The 18751-nt window shown below is 47.1% G+C and overlaps 1 protein-coding gene across 1 annotated transcript; it reads left to right on the forward strand.

Annotated features, from left to right (window-relative positions):
* Positions 1–9: 9 nt before the first annotated feature.
* On the forward strand, positions 10–18229 carry LOC139345447 (solute carrier family 2, facilitated glucose transporter member 1-like). The gene is made up of 11 exons (XM_070984026.1): positions 10–1244; positions 1548–1669; positions 7368–7469; positions 7945–8105; positions 9017–9257; positions 9380–9542; positions 10846–11033; positions 11782–11886; positions 11976–12074; positions 12375–12578; positions 12679–18229. The coding sequence occupies exons 2-11, from the start codon at positions 1658–1660 to the stop codon at positions 12994–12996; spliced, it is 1593 nt and encodes a 530-aa protein (XP_070840127.1). The 5' UTR covers positions 10–1244; positions 1548–1657; the 3' UTR covers positions 12997–18229.
* The last annotated feature ends 522 nt before the right edge of the window (positions 18230–18751 follow it).

Raw genomic sequence — 18751 nt, forward strand, 5'->3', positions numbered from 1 at the left:
GGTCGAGCTTTACGAGCTTTTAATTTGAAAAGTCAAAGTGAGGTCACATTAAATCTTCATGTGTAGTCCTGAATTATCAGACCACTTTATTCACAAACTGCCTGATGGAGGTTTGTGGGATCAGGTCGGATAAAAGTGTCAACAAGGTCGAAACATGAGGAGAAACGACAACTTTTTTCATTTTGTGAGAAAATTAGAAAGAAGGCGGCAAACGTGGGCATGAGAGACACTGATCACTGAAAATCAAATTATTTATGTAGCCTAAAATCACAAAGCTGCGTCAGAGGGTCCACAATACAAACAACATGACATTTCAGTGCCATAAGGAAAGATATATGACGCTGTAGTACAGAAACAGAATGGCAGTATTACATAAAGTACTAATGTATTAACAGTGTTTGTCAGTCCCAACAGGAGGTCATTCAGCAGCTCTAGTCCAAGCGTATTTTGTCTCTTAGGCTGCAGAGAAACATCTCCGATCAAGAGTTAAAAGTTTAACCTCACTGCATAACCTTTTTCCACAAAGTCCGACACACAGTCAGCTGACTTCTGTTATTGTCTCTGAGTCACCAGCGGATCATGAGACCTGCAGCGTGAGCGTGACGTGAGCCTACCTGATGTGTCCGGTGACATTTCACATTGATGTGTGCAGCTGATCACAAACTCACTGTCTGCAAACAGAAAAGGCTTGAAAAGTAATCACTTCTACAACTGGAGCATCACCTGGGCCGCACCGCGTGACCCGTTGCCTCAGTAACGGGCCGCGTTGCATCAGCATCCGCAGCATCAGGCGCCCCGCGGCTCCGGTCAAGGTCGCCGGAGAGAGGCATCATGGGAAGCCGAGGAGGACGCGGGGGGCGGGGGCTTCATAATCCCTCCTCACGACCCTCAGGATCCACCTCCGTGCGCATGCGCCCGCTCAGATGAAATGACCAACTAACCGAACGGCGGCTGCAGCAGCGATAGGACGCGGTGCCGCCTCGGCTCACGGGATGCGGCGATGACGCGCAGGAGTCACGCATTTCTGCACGTAGAAGCTGAGGGGCGGAGCGACGTCACGGCATCCCAGCGTCCCAGTTTTTCATAGGTTGATGGAGGCGATGAAAAAATAAAAAAATAAAAACAAGTGCGTGCTTTTACGTGCGGTTCTCCTCGCAGCTCCTGCATGAGGCGGACTGAGACGGAGGGAGGCAGCGCCGCAGCTCACCCAGGCTTTCCTTTGTCCGGCCCGGCGGTCACGACAGGTGAGCAGCGGTTCACTGTCCCGGATCCGCTTCGCTCTGGATTTGGGGTCTTTGGGACGAGCAGGGCTGAGAAAAACCTCCAGCTTGCTCCAGTTTGACCGACAGTGCAGACATAGAAAAAGGTTAACGGAGAAAAGCATCTGCTCCGGTCATTTCCTGCTCTCTGTGCGCGGAGATGCTCTTTAAAACGCATGATGTCGATTATTAGCGGATGGGAGGGAGGGCAGCGCGGTCGTGTCCGTCCTTGCAGAGCCGGTTGGTACCACGGACAGCGCCTAATGAGGTGTGTTTCTTTTCCTGCAGCTTCCAGCGCCGGAGGGCGGGTACTGCACAGCTTTTAACCACCACCTGAAGATACCCTCTCTGCACCCTTCAGCTGGAGTAAACACATCCACCCAGCTGGTGTTCAGACGATGGAGAGGCAGGTAAGTGATGTTCAGCCCGCGTGGCTTCTGCCGTGAGACGCGTTCAGGACGAGGTTTTGCTTTTTCTTTAGCTTTTATACTGAAGAACGTCTGAGTGATCGCTGCTGAGTTGTGATTTCTGGTTCATGTGTGAAAATCATTTCTATATAAAGTGTCTGAGCCGCGCTGTGTGGGCGGCGTGGGCCTCCGTGTGTGTGTGTGTGTGTGTGTGTGTGTACGTGTACCGTGACAGCTCTGAGTCAGCCACGAGATGTGTGTTAAAGTGTGTGAGAGAAACACTGTGTGTGTGTGGATGTCCGCCATGGCTGTATGCTCGAGTTTTGTTTGAGCACAGATGAAATGAATATGAAGCTTCAGTTTGATGCTTCTGTATATTTATGAGGACCAAAAATCCTCAAAACAAGAGACAATTAATCAATTCGACGGGCCAGTTTGGGGTGAAGAGGAAGTTTATTTTTTAAGTTTAAGGTAAGGATTGTGTTTGTTTTAGAATAAGGATGAAGGTTAGGAAAGAAACAATGGAAGTTTAAAGGGATTATTTCCTTTATTTCCTCCAAACATCCTTTAAAAAGCATCAGAAGCAGTTGCAGTAGCAGAAAACAGCCCAGAATGCAATGCAGCTACAAGTCCTTCTTCACCCCTTTAAAAAGCCGTCTGCACGTCCACGTAGGAGCCACAGACGGACGCGGCGTTCATCACGCCTTCCCCTCAGGTTTCCTGTAAGACCTGCTTTGTTAATCTGATGCTCTCGGGCCTCTCCTGCAGGCCACAACCTGAGCTCAGTGAGATTAGCTAGTTAAACAAAAGTCGGAAAGCTACAAGAGAAAAAGTTCATTTGTGTAAAACGACACAAAGACCGCAGGCGGCGATGATATTTAACATACAAACCTGTTGCTGTGGTGCTCATAAACACAGGCTCATGCCTCACAGGCTCACAGGCTCCAGTGACTCCCAGTCCAGCTGCTGGTATAGTTGCACTTATGTGTGTCATCCTGTGTGTGTGTGTGTGTGTGCGTGTGTGTGACTCTGCATCCTGCTCTTATTGCTCGTGCCACCACTGACCAGCCCGTCGATGCACGGCCGAGCGATGTGAGACGAAGCAGGTCGATGCGTTTAACCTCCTGCTTTCACTCCAAACTCAGCTGATTGAGGAGCTGTGGGCCGGATTGTACTCATTGTGCTTGTGTGTGTGTGTGTGTGTGTGTGTGTGTGTGTGTGTGTGTGTGTGTGTGTGTGTGTGTGTGTGTGTGTGTGTGTGTGTGCGTGTGTGCGTGTGTGTGTGCTGTGGTTACTTTTAGCCTGTGTCAATAAAATGTCACCTCCAGGCTGTTGCCATGGAGATGGAGGAAGAAGGGAGGGAGGGGACGAGGGGAGGGAGGGGAGGGACTCTATATGAACACTGTTGGTTGGAGGGAGCGGGAGCTTAAATGAGGCAGGAGGAAAGATGATGTCGCTGTGCAACGAAAAGCTGGAGTGTGAAGTCAGAGGACGACGGGTTGAGTCACTGATTCAGGCTCACAGCAGTTGTAGTTGAAACACCTGTAGTCATGTGATCTCCAGCTTTTCTGTCTGTTTGTTTTGTCAAAGTGTTAAAGTTTAACGACATGATGTGTTTTTCATGTGTAACAGCTCGACCTTTGTCACATTATTTGTTGATTTGTGCACCTAAACTATCAGAGAGATCCTTCATTTTATTCACGTGAGGGTGCGTTTCATTCGGCCGCCTGTCGGTGGCGCCGTATCCTCTTTGCCCCCTCCAGCTGCTCCGTCAGACAGTGAAGAAGAAAGTCAGCCAGCTAGCTAGCTAGCATTGTTTGCTTTGCTCTCTTGTGATGGAGCACACTTTTTTATCCCATAATCCCACGCTGCTTCGCGCCATCATCAAGCCACATGCAAACCATCAAGTTGGATTTGTGTGTGAGGACGGTGTGATCTCATCCCGTCGTCATGGCAACGGTTACCGCGACATCTGTTCAGCTGCAGAAGGACAGCAGGCGGAAGTTTGTCTGGAGCTTCGTGAAACGCCTGAAACCTGAAACACTCTCAGCCGGCATTCAAAGATTTGATCATGTTTCTGCTCAACGCAGGACATTCAGGCCTCGTCACGTTTGGACCAATGAGATTAAAGCGCTTGAAGTCCAGCTGAGTGATGATTGGGCTGAATAATGCCAAAATATCCAACACTGGTAAGAGGAAAAAGGATCAGAGCTGTTTGAACTGAGGGTTTGTGTCCAGAGTCCAGGATGATTCACGAAACAGGGACGCTGAGGAAGAGCAGCAGGCCGGACCTTCATCTCTGCAGACATCCCAGATGCTAAACAACGCTCTGGTTGAAGTCACCAACGAGCAGCTGTGTTGGTTTTTGTTATTGATCCTCATCTGAGACGTTCTGGGAGCCGTCATGTGAGCAGCCATTTCTCCTGAGTCACTGTGACTTGACAAAAAGCAGAGACGGACACAGTCAGAGGAAAGAGGAAGGTGAACTGCAAATATAGCAGAGCGTGCGTGTGTGTGCGCGCGCGTGCGTGCATGTGTGTGTGCGTCTCACGGGGTTGATAGAGCTGCTTGCAGGCTTCTCAGACACCACACCGAGATGCATTTGGGTCTTGCGTCGCGCTCAGGGCTCCTCTCTTTCTGCCTCCTCTAATTAACTCTGAAGTGATGGTGATGATGTTAGAAGCACGATGAAGGATCGCTTTGAAGTTTCTTTGACGATCTTCTGCTGGAGGTTTCTTCCAAAGGCCGGCGACCTCTCTGACATTGGCTGTTTTGAGCAGTTAAAGGAGCAGTTCGCTGATGTTCCATCATCGTTATTTTAGCTCAGCTGTACAGACTTCAAACAAAACAGTGAGTCTGCGTTACAAACAAAAGTCTGAAGAAAGAAACTGCTGAGTCGCACTTTGAAACTGAAGCTGAGCAGTCAGACTTTCAGAAGTTAAACACGTCACAGTCTGTGATTAAAGCAACATTTCTGAATTTTCTTTGACACACAGCATCATGAATTGCACATAAACGTCATTTTATTCTAAATTATACAACCTTTGCATATTTCTAATCCTTGATTGTCATGATTCTCGCCTGGCGGTGGTCATGCTATGCTTATTATCATCAGTGAGTAGGTTTTATTCTCATCTTAGTTCACATTCACTCAGAGTATAAGAAGAATAGAAGTGATCTAAAGTCACTGAGAGTGAGGAGAGAACATCATAAACCTGCACGTGAGTTAAAAACACCTGTCGCTCATCGATCAGCATCCAGCACAAACATCGATTCACGGTCTTTTTCAAATGTCTTTAAATGTGCGACTTTCCATCCGGTTTCATTAAAGTTACTGAAAGACACAACAGGACAAATCAGCAGGGAGATGCAGGGGCTTTTAGACTCACCGGGTTATTGATCGCTCGTAAATGTCACCTAAATCCTGAGGGGATGCATGCAAATGAAGGGGGGGGGCAAACAGTGGAAAGGCTGTTTGATTTCATTAACTTTGAGAGCTGCAGAGGACTGAAAACACTGTGCAAGCGGACGATGAAAGCACAGAAGAAGACAGAAGGTGGGGTTGTGGGGAACAGCCAGGTGCAGGACCACAAGATCCTCCATCTCTGTGCTCCATCAGGATGCCTCCTCGTGTGTTATGAGCTAAACGCCGCCGTGATTCACCTCTTGGCTCGTTGGTTCAGCGTCACAGTAGCAGCGTCCGGCCTCCTTGCTGCCAGCTTCATGCTAAACGTAAGAGAACCGCTCCAGTTTGACCTTCTTTTCATTTCCCATTCACGCTTCTCCCTCGCGTTCTGATTGGTCCCGAGCAGTCGACGCCCACCGAATCCTGAGAGGTGCGGTCCTCGCTAATATTGTCCGACCTCGCTCTGTTATTGTGGCACCAAGGGCAGTGGATGGCCTGAGGCCCGCAGGCCTCTGCGCCGTCTCATATGACAGCAGGACGTTCTGCCTCGTCAGCGCAGGCTCGGTATCACAGACATCAGCACAAACAAAGACACAGTGGCCTAATTTCTCCTGCGGCGACCCGGCGTGACCTCCCCCCAGCTTCATGTGTGGGCTCAATCATGAAGCCTTTAATAAACTTTCACCTTCTCTGACCTCTGATCTGTCTGAAAATCATTAAAAACCTACAGAACGTGAAAAAAAGGTTTGACAGCCTGAAATCTCCTGGACGAGTAAACCTGACCCCACATCCGGCCCGTTGCATGCTGGGATAGACTCCAGCTCCCTGCGACCTTGATACAGAGCACCATGATGCTATATAACTACAGGCCAAGTAGTATTATTTTGTGTATTAGAAATATAATTTAAGTGTAGAAAAGTCAGTACAAGTACACTTAATTGTAGTTAATTTAAAGTATGTTTGATGTATACTTTTTAAAAATGTACCTCTAAATACATGTCATTGTATTAAAACTTATATAATAATTCTGCAATACTTAAAGGGGTATTTCAAAATACTTATAAAAAGTGTACTTTATTGAAAGCGTATTATAATATATAACTAAAAGTTGACTAAATTACAAATACTTTTAATAGTAATAAAGTGTACTTATGTGAAGTATTCTTTTTTTCAACTCCTTTTTTTAGTAAAAACAAATGTCACATACTTGGTCTGACAGGTGAAAAATGACGAGAAGTCAGAAAAACAGAAAACACATCAATGAAAGAAAAATGAAAATGTGAAAATATGAAAGAAAAATTAAACTTTCAAACAGTGTTATTATTTCTTTTATCTACGTTCAGTTCATCTAACAAAAAGGGCTCGGACCTGACTCAGGACGGGAGCGATTAGCTGATTTATTAATGATATGATGCATCTCACGGAGGCTCGTGCAGACGTTTGAACATCCGATGGCCGTGACGACAGCCAGCGCTCGCCCTGATTTCATTACAGAGATGAATCGACGGCGCTACGGGGGCCGACGCGGAGCAGATGGACGGCGTCACTATTGAATTTCTTCTGCATTAACTGATTATATCCAAGAAAAAGAAAAGGATCTGATCGCACAGATGTCTTTGTTCATGCAGCTGAAACATAAAATCTGCACATCATGTTGGTTTTAAACCTTTATTTGTGGCTTTTAGAGCCGCAGCGATTCATCGATTAGCTGATCCGAAGATGATTAAACGCCAACTATTTTGATAACTAATCAATCGTTTCATTTTTCAGGCAAAAATATCAAACTTTTGTTGGCTCCAGCTGCTTAAATGTGAGGATTTTCTTTGCCGCGTATGATAGTAAATGACGAGTCTTTGGCCTCTGGGAAGCTGTGATGAGTGTTTTGCATCATTTTCTTGACATTTTCTAGCCTGAACAACTGATCGATTCATCGTTGAAATAATCATCGATTGCACTCCTGGTAGCTTTTACAGTCTTTTTTCTTTATATTTGACTGTTGGTGTCGTGGCAGTACGTTAAATACACTGAGTGATCTTGTGTGGCTGCATGTCGGGTGTGTTCAGGCGTAGTCTGACGTCTGATATTAGAGTCTATGTGTCGCTGCATCACTCACCTGTCTGCCATCAACATGCAGTTTATTGCATCTGTTTGCAGTCTGCAGTTATTGAAAATCAGATTATATTATTATGTATTTCATCCCTCTGTCTGTCTCCCTCCTTTAACTTCCACATTCATCTCCATCTCTTCTTCTTCTTCTTCTTCTTCTTCTCTTCTTCCTCCTCCTTCTCGCTGCAGGAAAAGCAGGTGACAGGTTACCTCCTGTTCTCTCTGGGCACCGCCGTCATCGGCTCTCTGCAGTTTGGTTACAACACAGGAGTCATCAACGCTCCCGAGCAGGTTGGTGATCAGCCGGTAACCTCCAGATGTGAGCAGGTGTTTGTGAAGGGAAACATCTGCACTTCCTGTCACGTGAAGCCACTTTGTGAAGTCTGGTGACATATTCTACACTTATATCAAGCTGAGATATTTTTTTGGGAGCTCAAAAGAGGCTAAATCTGCATAAAGATGCTAGATGCTACGTACGTTTAGGAAAATTCAATGTCATCTCTGTTAAGTGCTTTAGCTTAGCATAAAGACTGGAAGCAGGGGGAAACAGCTAGCCGAGCTGCAGTACATCTACCAACACCTCGACAGCTCACTCATGACCAGATTTCTGCTTTCAGGGACAATTAGAAACGTTAGTTAAACAAACAACATGCTTCCTAAAGATAGGAAAGATGCTGCAGTATTAACATTTCTACCTTTGATTTCTGCTCCCAGCTGCTTTTCCTCTCTTCCCTTCATCCGTTTCTTTATTTGTCGCCGCCTTCAGAAACTACGGTCCTTCTTCAACGACACCTGGGTCGAGCGCTATGGCAAGCCCATCAGCCCGGGGGTGTGCACCATCGTCTGGAGCATCGCCGTCGCCATCTTCAGCGTGGGCGGCATGGTGGGCTCCTTCAGCGTTGGCGTCATGGCAAACCGATTTGGCAGGTGGGGACTGAATGTGTTCAGCGTGACCAGCTGAGGTGTGAGGTTTTCTCTATGCGGTCGTCTTTAATGAGAAGCTAACCTGTTCCTGTCTGTACAAACCACAGGAAGTAGATTTTTTGGGCTCGTTGAATGTAAATACGAAGAATTCCTGAGTGTTTTATTTTCCCTTTAATGGCTCTGTGTGTTTCCTGTGTGGCTCAGCTCAACTGTCACAAGCCATTACTGCTAATGGAGGATATGGAGCGTGTCTGTCTTGAGACCACTGCTCAGCTCTAATGTTCCCCAGAGTCGCTCCTTCATCCCTCCGTTTGCCTCTGCGCCTCAAACCGCAGCCCTTTCTCATTTCTGGCTTTCAGATTGTTTGTTTTAACCCTGCCGTTAATATGTTTTCCACGAGCTATTAAAGAAACGCAGGGTTCACAGTGGAAAAACACTTTAGCCTTCATGCTAAGCTAAGCTACTCACCTCGTGTTTAACGCAGCCGTGAGCCTTCAGAAGCGCTGACGTGTCCTTTTGAAGGGATCTGGTGATAGAAAAGACGTCCTCATATCCTCCTTCTGACACACAGGGACGCACACTCACACGTAAACACACATGTTTGCGGTGTCAAACTGCACTAACACTTGTCTGTCAATGAACTAATTAGACAGGAAAGCTCCCGACCTTCACACACTCTCATGCAGGTCAACCAGTCCTGACACACTGATGGTTATTTCTCAGTTAATCAATCAACTTGTCAATTTAGCCACAAACCTCTCGGCTGCTCCTCCCACCTCCAGCCTCCTCTCCTCTCTCCTCATCGACAGAAACAACACTGAAGCTAATCCGCTAAACTGCATTAACATGCTCTCTTTCCGCCCCCTCCTCCTCCTCCTCCTCCTCCTCCTCCTCCTCCTCCTCCTCCTCCTCAGGCGTCGCTCCATGTTCCTGGTGAACTCCCTGGCAGTGATCGGCGGCCTCCTCATGGGCTTCTCCACCATCTGCTCCTCCTATGAGATGGTGATCGCCGGCCGCCTGGTCATCGGCCTGTTCTGCGGCCTCTTCACCGGCCTGACTCCCATGTACGTGGGCGAGGTGTCACCCACTCCCCTCCGAGGAGCCTTCGGCACTCTCCACCAGCTCGGTGTGGTGGTGGGCATCCTGATAGCTCAGGTCAGCAGTCTCACTGTGTGCTGTGCTACAGTGTTTGCTTCGCCGGGAGTCTGACTCACCTGCTGTCCTCCTCGGTCACCTGCTGTCCTCCTCGGTCACCTGCTGTCCTCCTCCTCCTTCAGGTCTTTGGTCTGGAGGCTCTGCTGGGCTCGGCCAAGCTGTGGCCCCTGCTGCTGGCCCTCACTGTGGCCCCTGCTGTGCTGCAGTGCATCCTGCTGCCCTTCTGTCCCGAGAGCCCTCGTTTCCTGCTCATCAACCTCAAGCAGGAGGAGCAGGCGCGCAAAGGTACGCACGGATACTGCTGCGATACTGATGATAGTACTACTGATACTGCTGCACCGCCGCCATTCCTGCTGCTGTTACTGCATTACTACTACAGCTACTGTAATCCACTCTGCCAGTACTGCTACTGTACGCCCGCTACTGCTACTACTGCAGCTACAGATACCCACTACTAGCACTGCTGATACCTGTACTGCTACAACTACTACTAACACTCCTGCAGCTACTTCTGTTACTGCTGCAACTGCAGTTGCTACTATCATTCATACTGCCAGTACTACAACTGCCACTGCAACTACTGGCACTGCTACAACTACTGCTAACACCACTGCTGTCTCACCCGCTGCTTTAGTACAGTCATTACTACAGTACCACCACAGCCTCTGCTACAGGCATCACCACTAATGCTAGCTGTACTACTGCTGCTAGTGCTGCTATCACTACTACAACTACTGACTCTATAACGAAGTATTACAAACACAACTACAGTTACAGCTACTCATAATACTAATGCTGCTACTATTAGTACTTCTGTTGTAACCACTGCCTCTATCATTACTATAATACTACAACCTCTACGACTACTACTACTGCTGCTGCTGCTGCTGCTGCTGCTAGTATACTGCGACTACTTGTTTTACTAGTATCAGTAAAGGTGTATCTTAAGTATCAGCAGAAGTGCTGTTAGTAGCAGCTGTTTCTGCTACTTGGGAGGTCACTACTACTACTGATATGACTACAGCACTGCATCACATGCAGTACTGCTGCTTCTGACAGTATTACTACAACTGCTAACATTACTGTTGCTCCCTCAGTTATACGAGTTGCTACAGCTGTGGTGATAGAGAAATACTGTAACTGTAAGAGAAATCAGCAGTTAAGAGACACCGGCTGAGCTCAGGTGAGTCAGGGCGATGTTTCCTCCACCAGGCAGAAGGTTCTGGCATCTGCTCAGCCTGAAGCCCGTCAGGGTCGGCTCTGAGGCGCTGACCCACTTCTCCTTCACACCTCCGATCCCACGCAAACAAAAAGAGACGTGAAGCTCAGGCTCCAGTGATGGATTCTGCGACTGTCGGGTGTTTGTGATGCATTTTATCCAGTCTGTGCAGAGCTGTGACGGATGATGAGGAGAGAGAGAGGTGGAAGGAGGGTTCCCGCCGGGACTCAAACCACAAAGATGCCCTCATGTGGTGGCTTTACAGGCGAAATCCAGGGATTTGGCTCAGCTCAGCAATAAGAGCCAACAGCTAAAGTTAAACCTTAAAATACCTTAATTTTACACTGACTCTCTGTAAACACCACACAGCACTGGTGCGTCTGCGCGGCAGCGAAGACGTCAGCAAAGACCTGCAGGAGATGAAGGAGGAGAGCGCCAAGATGGCCATGGAGAAGAAGGTGACCATCCCCGAGCTCTTCCGCTCGGCGTCGTACCGACAGCCCCTCCTCATCGCCGTCATGCTGCAGCTCTCCCAGCAGCTGTCCGGGATCAACGCCGTGAGTCGGCAACAGGCAGCACGCACGCGCACGCACACGCACACGCGCGCGCACGCACACACACACACACACACACACACACACACACACACACACACACACACACACACACACACACACACACACACACACACACACACACACACACTGATGGCATGCAAGCTGCTGACCATCAGGAGCGCACACACACACACACACACACATTAGTTGTTACTGTATTGTTGTTTTAATGCACATAATATAATCAATGCATTCACTACATGCAGTACATGTTACATTAAAGGCCTGTCACTGTAATACATAAAACTAGATCAAAGCCAAATTTATTCTGAACATATTACAGCTAAAATTAAACGTACCATTAAAGAAGAAATGTCCTTATTTTCCTTATTTATCTTAAAGGTCCGTCTTCTAGATTAGCCTCTCCGTTGCTTCACATCACTTTTTCCTGGATTCATGAGACATAAAGAGTGACAGAGCTTTCAGTGACATACGGCTCTGTACCTAACTGTGTGACACTCATAAATCTGAGCAGACCGAGGCTGCGATAACTCAAAGCGAACAGCTCGTTCAGGGAGTGCAGAGGCCGCTCTGTCACAGCTGCCGTCTCTGAGGACGCGGATGTCACCTGCGCGAGGCAGAGTGCATGTTGGTACATTATAGGATCAGACCTTTAGATACTATAATTATAAAATATGCAAATCCTCATCCCTTATTTTGTCTTTTCTGTCCTCTCTGTGTCCCCCAGGTGTTCTACTACTCCACGGGGATCTTTGAATCAGCTGGCGTGAAGCAGCCCATCTACGCCACCATCGGAGCCGGAGTCGTCAACACCGTCTTCACCGTTGTTTCCGTGAGTGACGCCGGGATGCTTCTCTGTGTCCCTGCATGTGTTTGTGAGCGTTCGGCAGTGTCTCACTCCGTCCTGTGTCTGTCCTCCAGCTCTTCCTGGTGGAGAAGGCGGGACGAAGGACCCTGCATCTCCTGGGATTGGGTGGAATGGCGGTCAGCGCTCTGCTCATGACCGTCTCCCTCCTGCTGGTGAGTTCAGCGCTGCTCTCTCGTGCAGCCCTGTCTCCGTCCTCGACAGACACAGTGTTTGGACATGAGACGTATACACAGGCTCCGATCCAGTGCCAGACTCTGCAGAAGAATGTCTGAAAGCTCTTAAAGCTGCGTTAATTGATAGAAGCTGTAAACAACCTGACATACTGTCTCAATATGAAGTTGTCTCATCTATTCGTCTTCCACGCTCTCACGATCATTAGATAATCATTGAATTGAAATAAAAGATGTCGTCCTCTGTGCGTCTTCTCCCTCTGCCTCCCTCTGTCTGAGCAGAAGCACATTACCGTCATGAGCTACATGGCCATTTTTGCTGTCATGCTGTTTGTGGCGATGTTTGAGCTCGGCCCCGGTCCGATCCCGTGGTTCATCGTGGCTGAGCTGTTCTCCCAGGGGCCCCGCCCGGCGGCCATGGCCGTGGCCGGCTGCTGCAATTGGACGGCCAACTTCCTGGTTGGAATGAGCTTCCCCAAACTAGTGGTGAGCGATTGTCCGGGTTGGAACTGGTTTGGGTTTCTATTCTTATCTTTAGCGAGCACAAACATGTAACATCTGCGACTCCCCTCCTTCGTCTCCTCAGGAGCTGTGCGGGCCTTGGGTCTTCCTCATCTTCGCCGGCTTACTCATCATCTTTTTCATCTTCACCTTCCTGAAAGTCCCGGAAACGAGGGGCAAGACCTTTGACGAGATCGCCCGCGGCTTCAGCGGCGGCGCGCCTCCCACCTCCTCGTCCGCGGAGGACCCTCCCGCCAGCGCCAGCACCACCGCGCCGCTTCCCGCCTCGCCGGTGAAGGAGAAGGTCCCGCTGGTGGAGGCGCCGGCGGCAGCTCCGCCCCCCGTAGCTGAAAGCACGCCCCTTGAAGATAAATCAAAGTCCACGGTGCAGGAGAGTGTGTAGATTTAATGGGTGAAGGGGGTTAAAACGAAGGAAGAACCACAGATTTCAAAAATGCTGTAAACTGTAGTTAATTATCACCAATAGAAACTACATAATTTTATAATAGACCTGCTGAGAACAACAGCGTTATCAATTTATAGGCTTTGACCTTTAAAAGGTCATGCTTTCTGCTACGTAGACTTCCTATTTATCTGTGACATTTCCTACGATTCCTTCTTTTAAACCCTCCCTTCCCAAACTGTGAAAGGGAAGCGGCGGCTGTACAAACCACAGATTCAATCTACTGTACATTCCTAGGAGCTCCACTAAGCTACACTCATTACGGGGGTGAGTCTCTTTCACCACGGCTGTGCGTCTAGTCAGGGCCACACTTTTCCAGCAGGGCAAACACAGGTTGCGTTCATGGAGGTCGTTGCTAACAGGTGAGAAAAGGTCCAGGTGAACTCACTGCAGACTAGAAGCAGAGCGTCTTGGTGACGGCGCAGCCTTTGTGCAGGTGTCTGCAGAGGGTTCAGGTCCATGTGGTGAGACTGAGGCGACGCCGGCCGCGACCATGCAGTTTTATTCCCATATTCCTGTTATAGTGGATATTTTAGTGCAATATAACTTTCTAGCTGTAGTGTCATCATGTATTTGATTATGTTTGCTCGTGTTGTGTTTTCGGAAGTGTTCTCAAATCACAGAGCCGAGAAGGGAACTTAAAGCTGAAGCTCTGCCTTCAGCGTTTAGCAATGCCAAAGCAGTGAGCTTTAATTGCCATGTTGTGAACACGTGCGACCTCACATGTGTTTCTCCTGCTCGTTAAATTCAGGGTGGGGAATCAGCAGCAGCCACAGGTCGTACTAAGTTTACTCACTGACGGTCGAAGCTCTAATCCACAAGTTTATTCAGCTTCGTTCAGCTCCGCGCCGTCCGCGGTGCTAACGGCTCGTTTCGTGGTCCCACGCTGCTCCTCTTAGGTTTGTCGGATGGTGATGTTGGTGAAGTCCACATTTACCCCAAACAAACAACATTTCCAGAGAATTTGCTTCTGATTTATCTCTAGGCAGTGTTGGGAAAGATCACTTCCTACATAGTTTGAACTTTGAACTAGTTCAAAGTTCAGTTCACAAATTTTAAAACAAACTAGTTCAGTTCATAGTTCATAATTCAAAATTTTGAACTAAGTTCACCTAAAAATGAACGAGTTTACAGTTCTTTTCTTCCACACGTTGCTGCAAGCTATTATTTTTCAAAATGATCAGTTTTAACACTGTAACTATGCGTCAGATTTCATCTTCATATCCAATTTTGAATCCTTATCCAGCCAGGGTTTACATTAGCATTGAGGGGACAGCATTTCCCCATCGCTGCTTTAACGCTTTGTTGCTGTCCATTCAGTCCACACGAACAGCAGCTGCAGCTTTCACCTCATGTGACTGAAGCGCAGATTTTCTTTTTGAAAGCCGGCGGGCAAAGTTTGCACAGAAATGTCAGATTTTTCCCATCCTCACCGACCTTGTCATAAAACTCGTTTAAATGATCACACGACGCCTCCATGCTGCTTTGTCAACACTGTCTCTAGGTAACTACAAATATGTCGATTTATTGTTAAATCTTGTGGATTATTGCTTTACTGGAGGGTCTGTGTGTTAAAGTCATGACTGTGGCTTGTGCATTTGAGGACTGTTTTACAGATGTAGATCACAGTAGGGTTAAGTGCAATGTCTATTTTTTGTTAAAGAGAAAGAGTATTTATTATCATAGAAACTGATTATTATATAAAGTATATAATCGAGATGCTTTCCAGACATGACGTGCAGCTCTGACATTTCAATTTGACTGACGGTTAAACGCTGTAAATCGCATTTGCTGCTCTGTTTAGATGCACTTTGTAAAAGAGCAAAGCGAAGCCTTAGAGCCACAATCGCCGGTGTAGACGTGACCGAGCACAACAGCGCTTTATGTCGAGTTCGCTGAATCGTGATTAAAACGATATTTACCTGAGCGACTGTGTATATCTGACCAGGCTGTTATTAGAATATAAGAGTACAAAATGTGCAATCAATAAAGAAACTTCAACCTTATAGGAGCTTAAACTGTAGAAGCGAAGGTAATCTACACTTTAGTGGAGGAGCAGCTGTCCTGAATGGTTCCTGTTTGAGTGTCTAATCTGATTCATGTGTTATTCTTTTGTATTTTCACAAAGGGAGAAATGACTACAGCGACTCTTCAGTTGTGCTGATGATAAACTGGATTCTGTGTGAATTTCAGGTTAAAGCAAAACGAGGAGCTTCGTTCCGCCATGATTACACGACTGGCAGCGTGACGTGGAGTCATGGTGGATTCAGAAAACTGGGAGTTAATCTGTTGACCTCGAAGATACCAGATTGAAGTTTTAGTTTCATATTAAAAGCAATGTGTCTTTGGTGATTTTAGTGATTTTAAAGGTAAAGCTATGAGAGAAAACACTGATGTGATGTCGTTAGCCTGTTAGCTGATCCTGCACTTGTTTAGGTGAGCTAGCTTGGAAGTTGTATCGTCATGTGTCAAGATGAATTAGAGACAAAAAGACGAGACATTTTTTAATTATTGATGTAACAAACAGTTTTCTTTGTGTCTTAACTTTGTCTGTTAGCCGTTAGCAAACTGGCACCTGGACACTGCTGAGGATCTAAAACTACAATCTGCCTTCAAGTCAAACATGAAGCTGTATTTTGGTGTAAAACCTTCAGGTGTGCACGATGCAGCTCTGACCCAACATGCCGAGCGTGTTCAGACGCTTTAAAACTGAAGCAGCGAACAGCGTGTTTTTATCACAACATGAGCTCTGAAGCCCCTCGAGCTGCCTCACCTGCTCATTGAAGAGCCGCTGCAGTCGATAAATCATGACATTTCAAATTGAGCTGCAACTTTTAGCAAACTCTGCATTCCAACATGGAAGTTTAGATGATGATTAAATGAGTGTTTCGTCAGGTGTTGTCAAAACCAGACTGCTTCTACGTTGTGACGCCTGGTCTGAGGGTCTGCTGCAGCATGTCGGCCTTCACAGGTTTCTGTGTTACTAACTGTGTACAGCATGTTTGGTGTTTGACACGAGGTGTATTCTGTGTATTCTGTGGAGACTGCGTGAATCACTGAGGAGGGAAATAACTGTCTCTGCTGCCGTGATTCATGCTGCACTTTGAGAGTATTTATTTATGTATTAGTTATTTTTTGACTACACTGGAGAAATATTTATCTGGACAAGCACTGCAGGTGATTTGTGCTGAAGTGGAGCGTTCGATGACAGACTGAAAAACAGGTGAAAAATGTCGCTCTGCTGTCATTTGTCTCCTGTTTTAAGAGGCGTACGCCTGCGAGACGCTGTGATGGGACGTGAAAGTCCTTGTTGAGGTGGACATTTCTCTCAGTGAGGGGATCACGGTCGGAGTGGTGGCTTCGTTGTGTGTCGCTGTGTTTGTGGACGATCGTGACGTGCTGTGTTTGCACTGAAGGAGGCGTTCGGTGTCCTCCTCTCGTGGTGGTGTTCAGTGTTGTGGTCAGCCTCTCCTGCAGGGTCCCGCTTCCACGCCCACACTGCTCCTCGAACCTGAGTCGAACATGGATTCAAAACGCTTTCTACTGCTCAGCTCGCCCGGCGGGGTTTGCCTTTTGTGATATCACAGTTTCAGATACCTCCGAGATTTGTGCCCTTTTCTTTTTCTCTGAGCGCAGACGTGAAGCGAAGGTGTCTCAGGGGCAAAGGTGAGGACGCAGACTGAGAATTGGGATTAATAAGGGAGGTTCAAACGCCTAAATGGTGCTTCTGACCAGGAGGGATTTGCTTTTGGTGCTGCAGTGTGACGTGCAGGTCTGAGGCCGACTCCAGGGTCCAATCACGGCTGGTTTTCTCTGACTCACACTGCTGAGCAGAGCCTGTTGTGATTTGCTTGGAGGTAAAACTGCCAATTTACAAATGAATCAAAGACTGCAGATGAAACGCTCACCAGCAGCCTTGTTGTTCAGTAGAGATTTGGTCACTTGCCATCCTGACAGAATCGATATTTTCACACTTTGGACGACTCAGAGGTGTGTTTCTCACCTGGTCAGAGTCAATTCGTTTGTCAAAGACAGCTGAATTCAGCGCATCACAAAAGCACATGAAAGGATTTGAAACATGTCTGTGGACCCAGGCGCACACCGCTCCTAACCTTAGCCATCCGCTGTATGCACATGTACGAGCTGTCCCTGTACAAAGATAGGAGAGTACAAGTATTCATGTGTAAATATGTATTTTTTAAAAGAGCACTATTTCTATGTTGACTTGCGTGCGTTGGGCTTCTTTTCCTTTGGGGTGCACATGTTCGTTTGAAGAGGGGAGGAACCGTCTGCTGATTTTAGTTGAAAACCTCTTTAAATCTGCACATTTTGCTCCTTCTGTGCGTCAACAGGAGTCGATCACCGACACGACTGCCTCCTCTCTTTGCTTTTCCTCTCTTTCTCTTCGCTCCGTCGCAGCTACGTACTTCTATCTGCGTGCCTAATCAGACGTCGCTCAGAGCTGGTGGTGGTTTTCAGGTGTTCGGCCGCCATGTTGCCATCCTTCTCTGGCAAAATACCCAAACTACTGTATAACAAATCTGCTCTGAGTCATAGAGAAACGTCTCAGCGCCATCAGCTGCTGTGACCTTTGCTTTGTCTGTTGTTCGTCTGCTCCAGATCTGTGACTGTGTAAATAAACGTACTGATTGTACTTTGTTTGAGTATCATGTACTGTAAGTCTGCTATCTGTGCCTCTCTGCACCTCACTGACTGTCGCTCCATGTGTGTGTTTGTGAGAAAGCTTCCCGCCGCTCGTGTGTGTTGGACGAAATCACTCCCTCACTTTCACTTAATGAAACACACTCGGCAGGTCCCGCTAACAGGTGCTGCGCCACATTCACACACCTGGAGGAATGAAAAACAGCGAAAGAGAATTTTTGAAGGCTGAAAAATTTTACTTCCACAATCTGGACACTGAAAAACAAACTGTACGCGAACGCTTTGCTGTTTCTGTGGTGGTGATTCACTTGTTTTCAGGACGTTCAGGGAGTCAGATCTGGGTGATGACCTTTGTGTTTGATGGGAATGAACCGAACACTGCAGCCTCAGTGTGAATATCCAGGCTTTTTGACATTTCTCTGTGCCACACAGTGATGCACCCCAACTGTTTTTGCTTCACCTGTGTTTGTACTGTCCAGTTGTTAAATAAAATATTCATGATATAACAAGACATGTGCTGAATGTGGACTAAGAGTCTTTTTTCTCTGAGTTTTGGGTGCAGTGGAGGAGCTCCTGAAGTAAATATATTGCACATTATAAGCAGTGAAGCTATGATTTTTATTGTGATCACACATAACAATCAGCTGTAGGATCAAATTCAAAGTCAGATCTGAAGACGTGACATCCATAACAAAGCAGGCTCAGCGTGTTTTTATTTTATTGTCTCACTGATGACTAAAGTTCTTCTCTTCGCAGACCTTTAAAGTTGTGTCTCATCTTTATATAGTTTAAGAAAAATTATGAAAAGAATTTAAATATCAGACAATATGTTGTAGCCTATTTTCTAAATGCTTTAAGATGTAAACAGCATCAAATATGAGAAGCATGAAAACCATGTAAACCAGCCTAATTTTAACAAAAACAGCCATAAAGACACGAGTCTGCACTGAGTGCCACGTCGGGATTTGAGGGCCTCATAATAAATTTAGACAGTTTGGGTTTGCTGTTATAAATTTGGTGGCACAAACGAGGC

This window comes from Chaetodon trifascialis, chromosome 17, assembly GCF_039877785.1.
Source record: "Chaetodon trifascialis isolate fChaTrf1 chromosome 17, fChaTrf1.hap1, whole genome shotgun sequence".
Lineage (NCBI taxonomy): Eukaryota > Metazoa > Chordata > Actinopteri > Chaetodontiformes > Chaetodontidae > Chaetodon > Chaetodon trifascialis.

Excerpts from the sequence above, each read along its gene's own strand:
- LOC139345447 (XM_070984026.1), top strand. Across the intron at positions 8,106-9,016 it reads ATGGCAAACCGATTTGGCAG|GCGTCGCTCCATGTTCCTGG; the intron begins GTGGGGACTGAA and ends CCTCCTCCTCAG. Across the intron at positions 9,543-10,845 it reads GGAGGAGCAGGCGCGCAAAG|CACTGGTGCGTCTGCGCGGC; the intron begins GTACGCACGGAT and ends AACACCACACAG.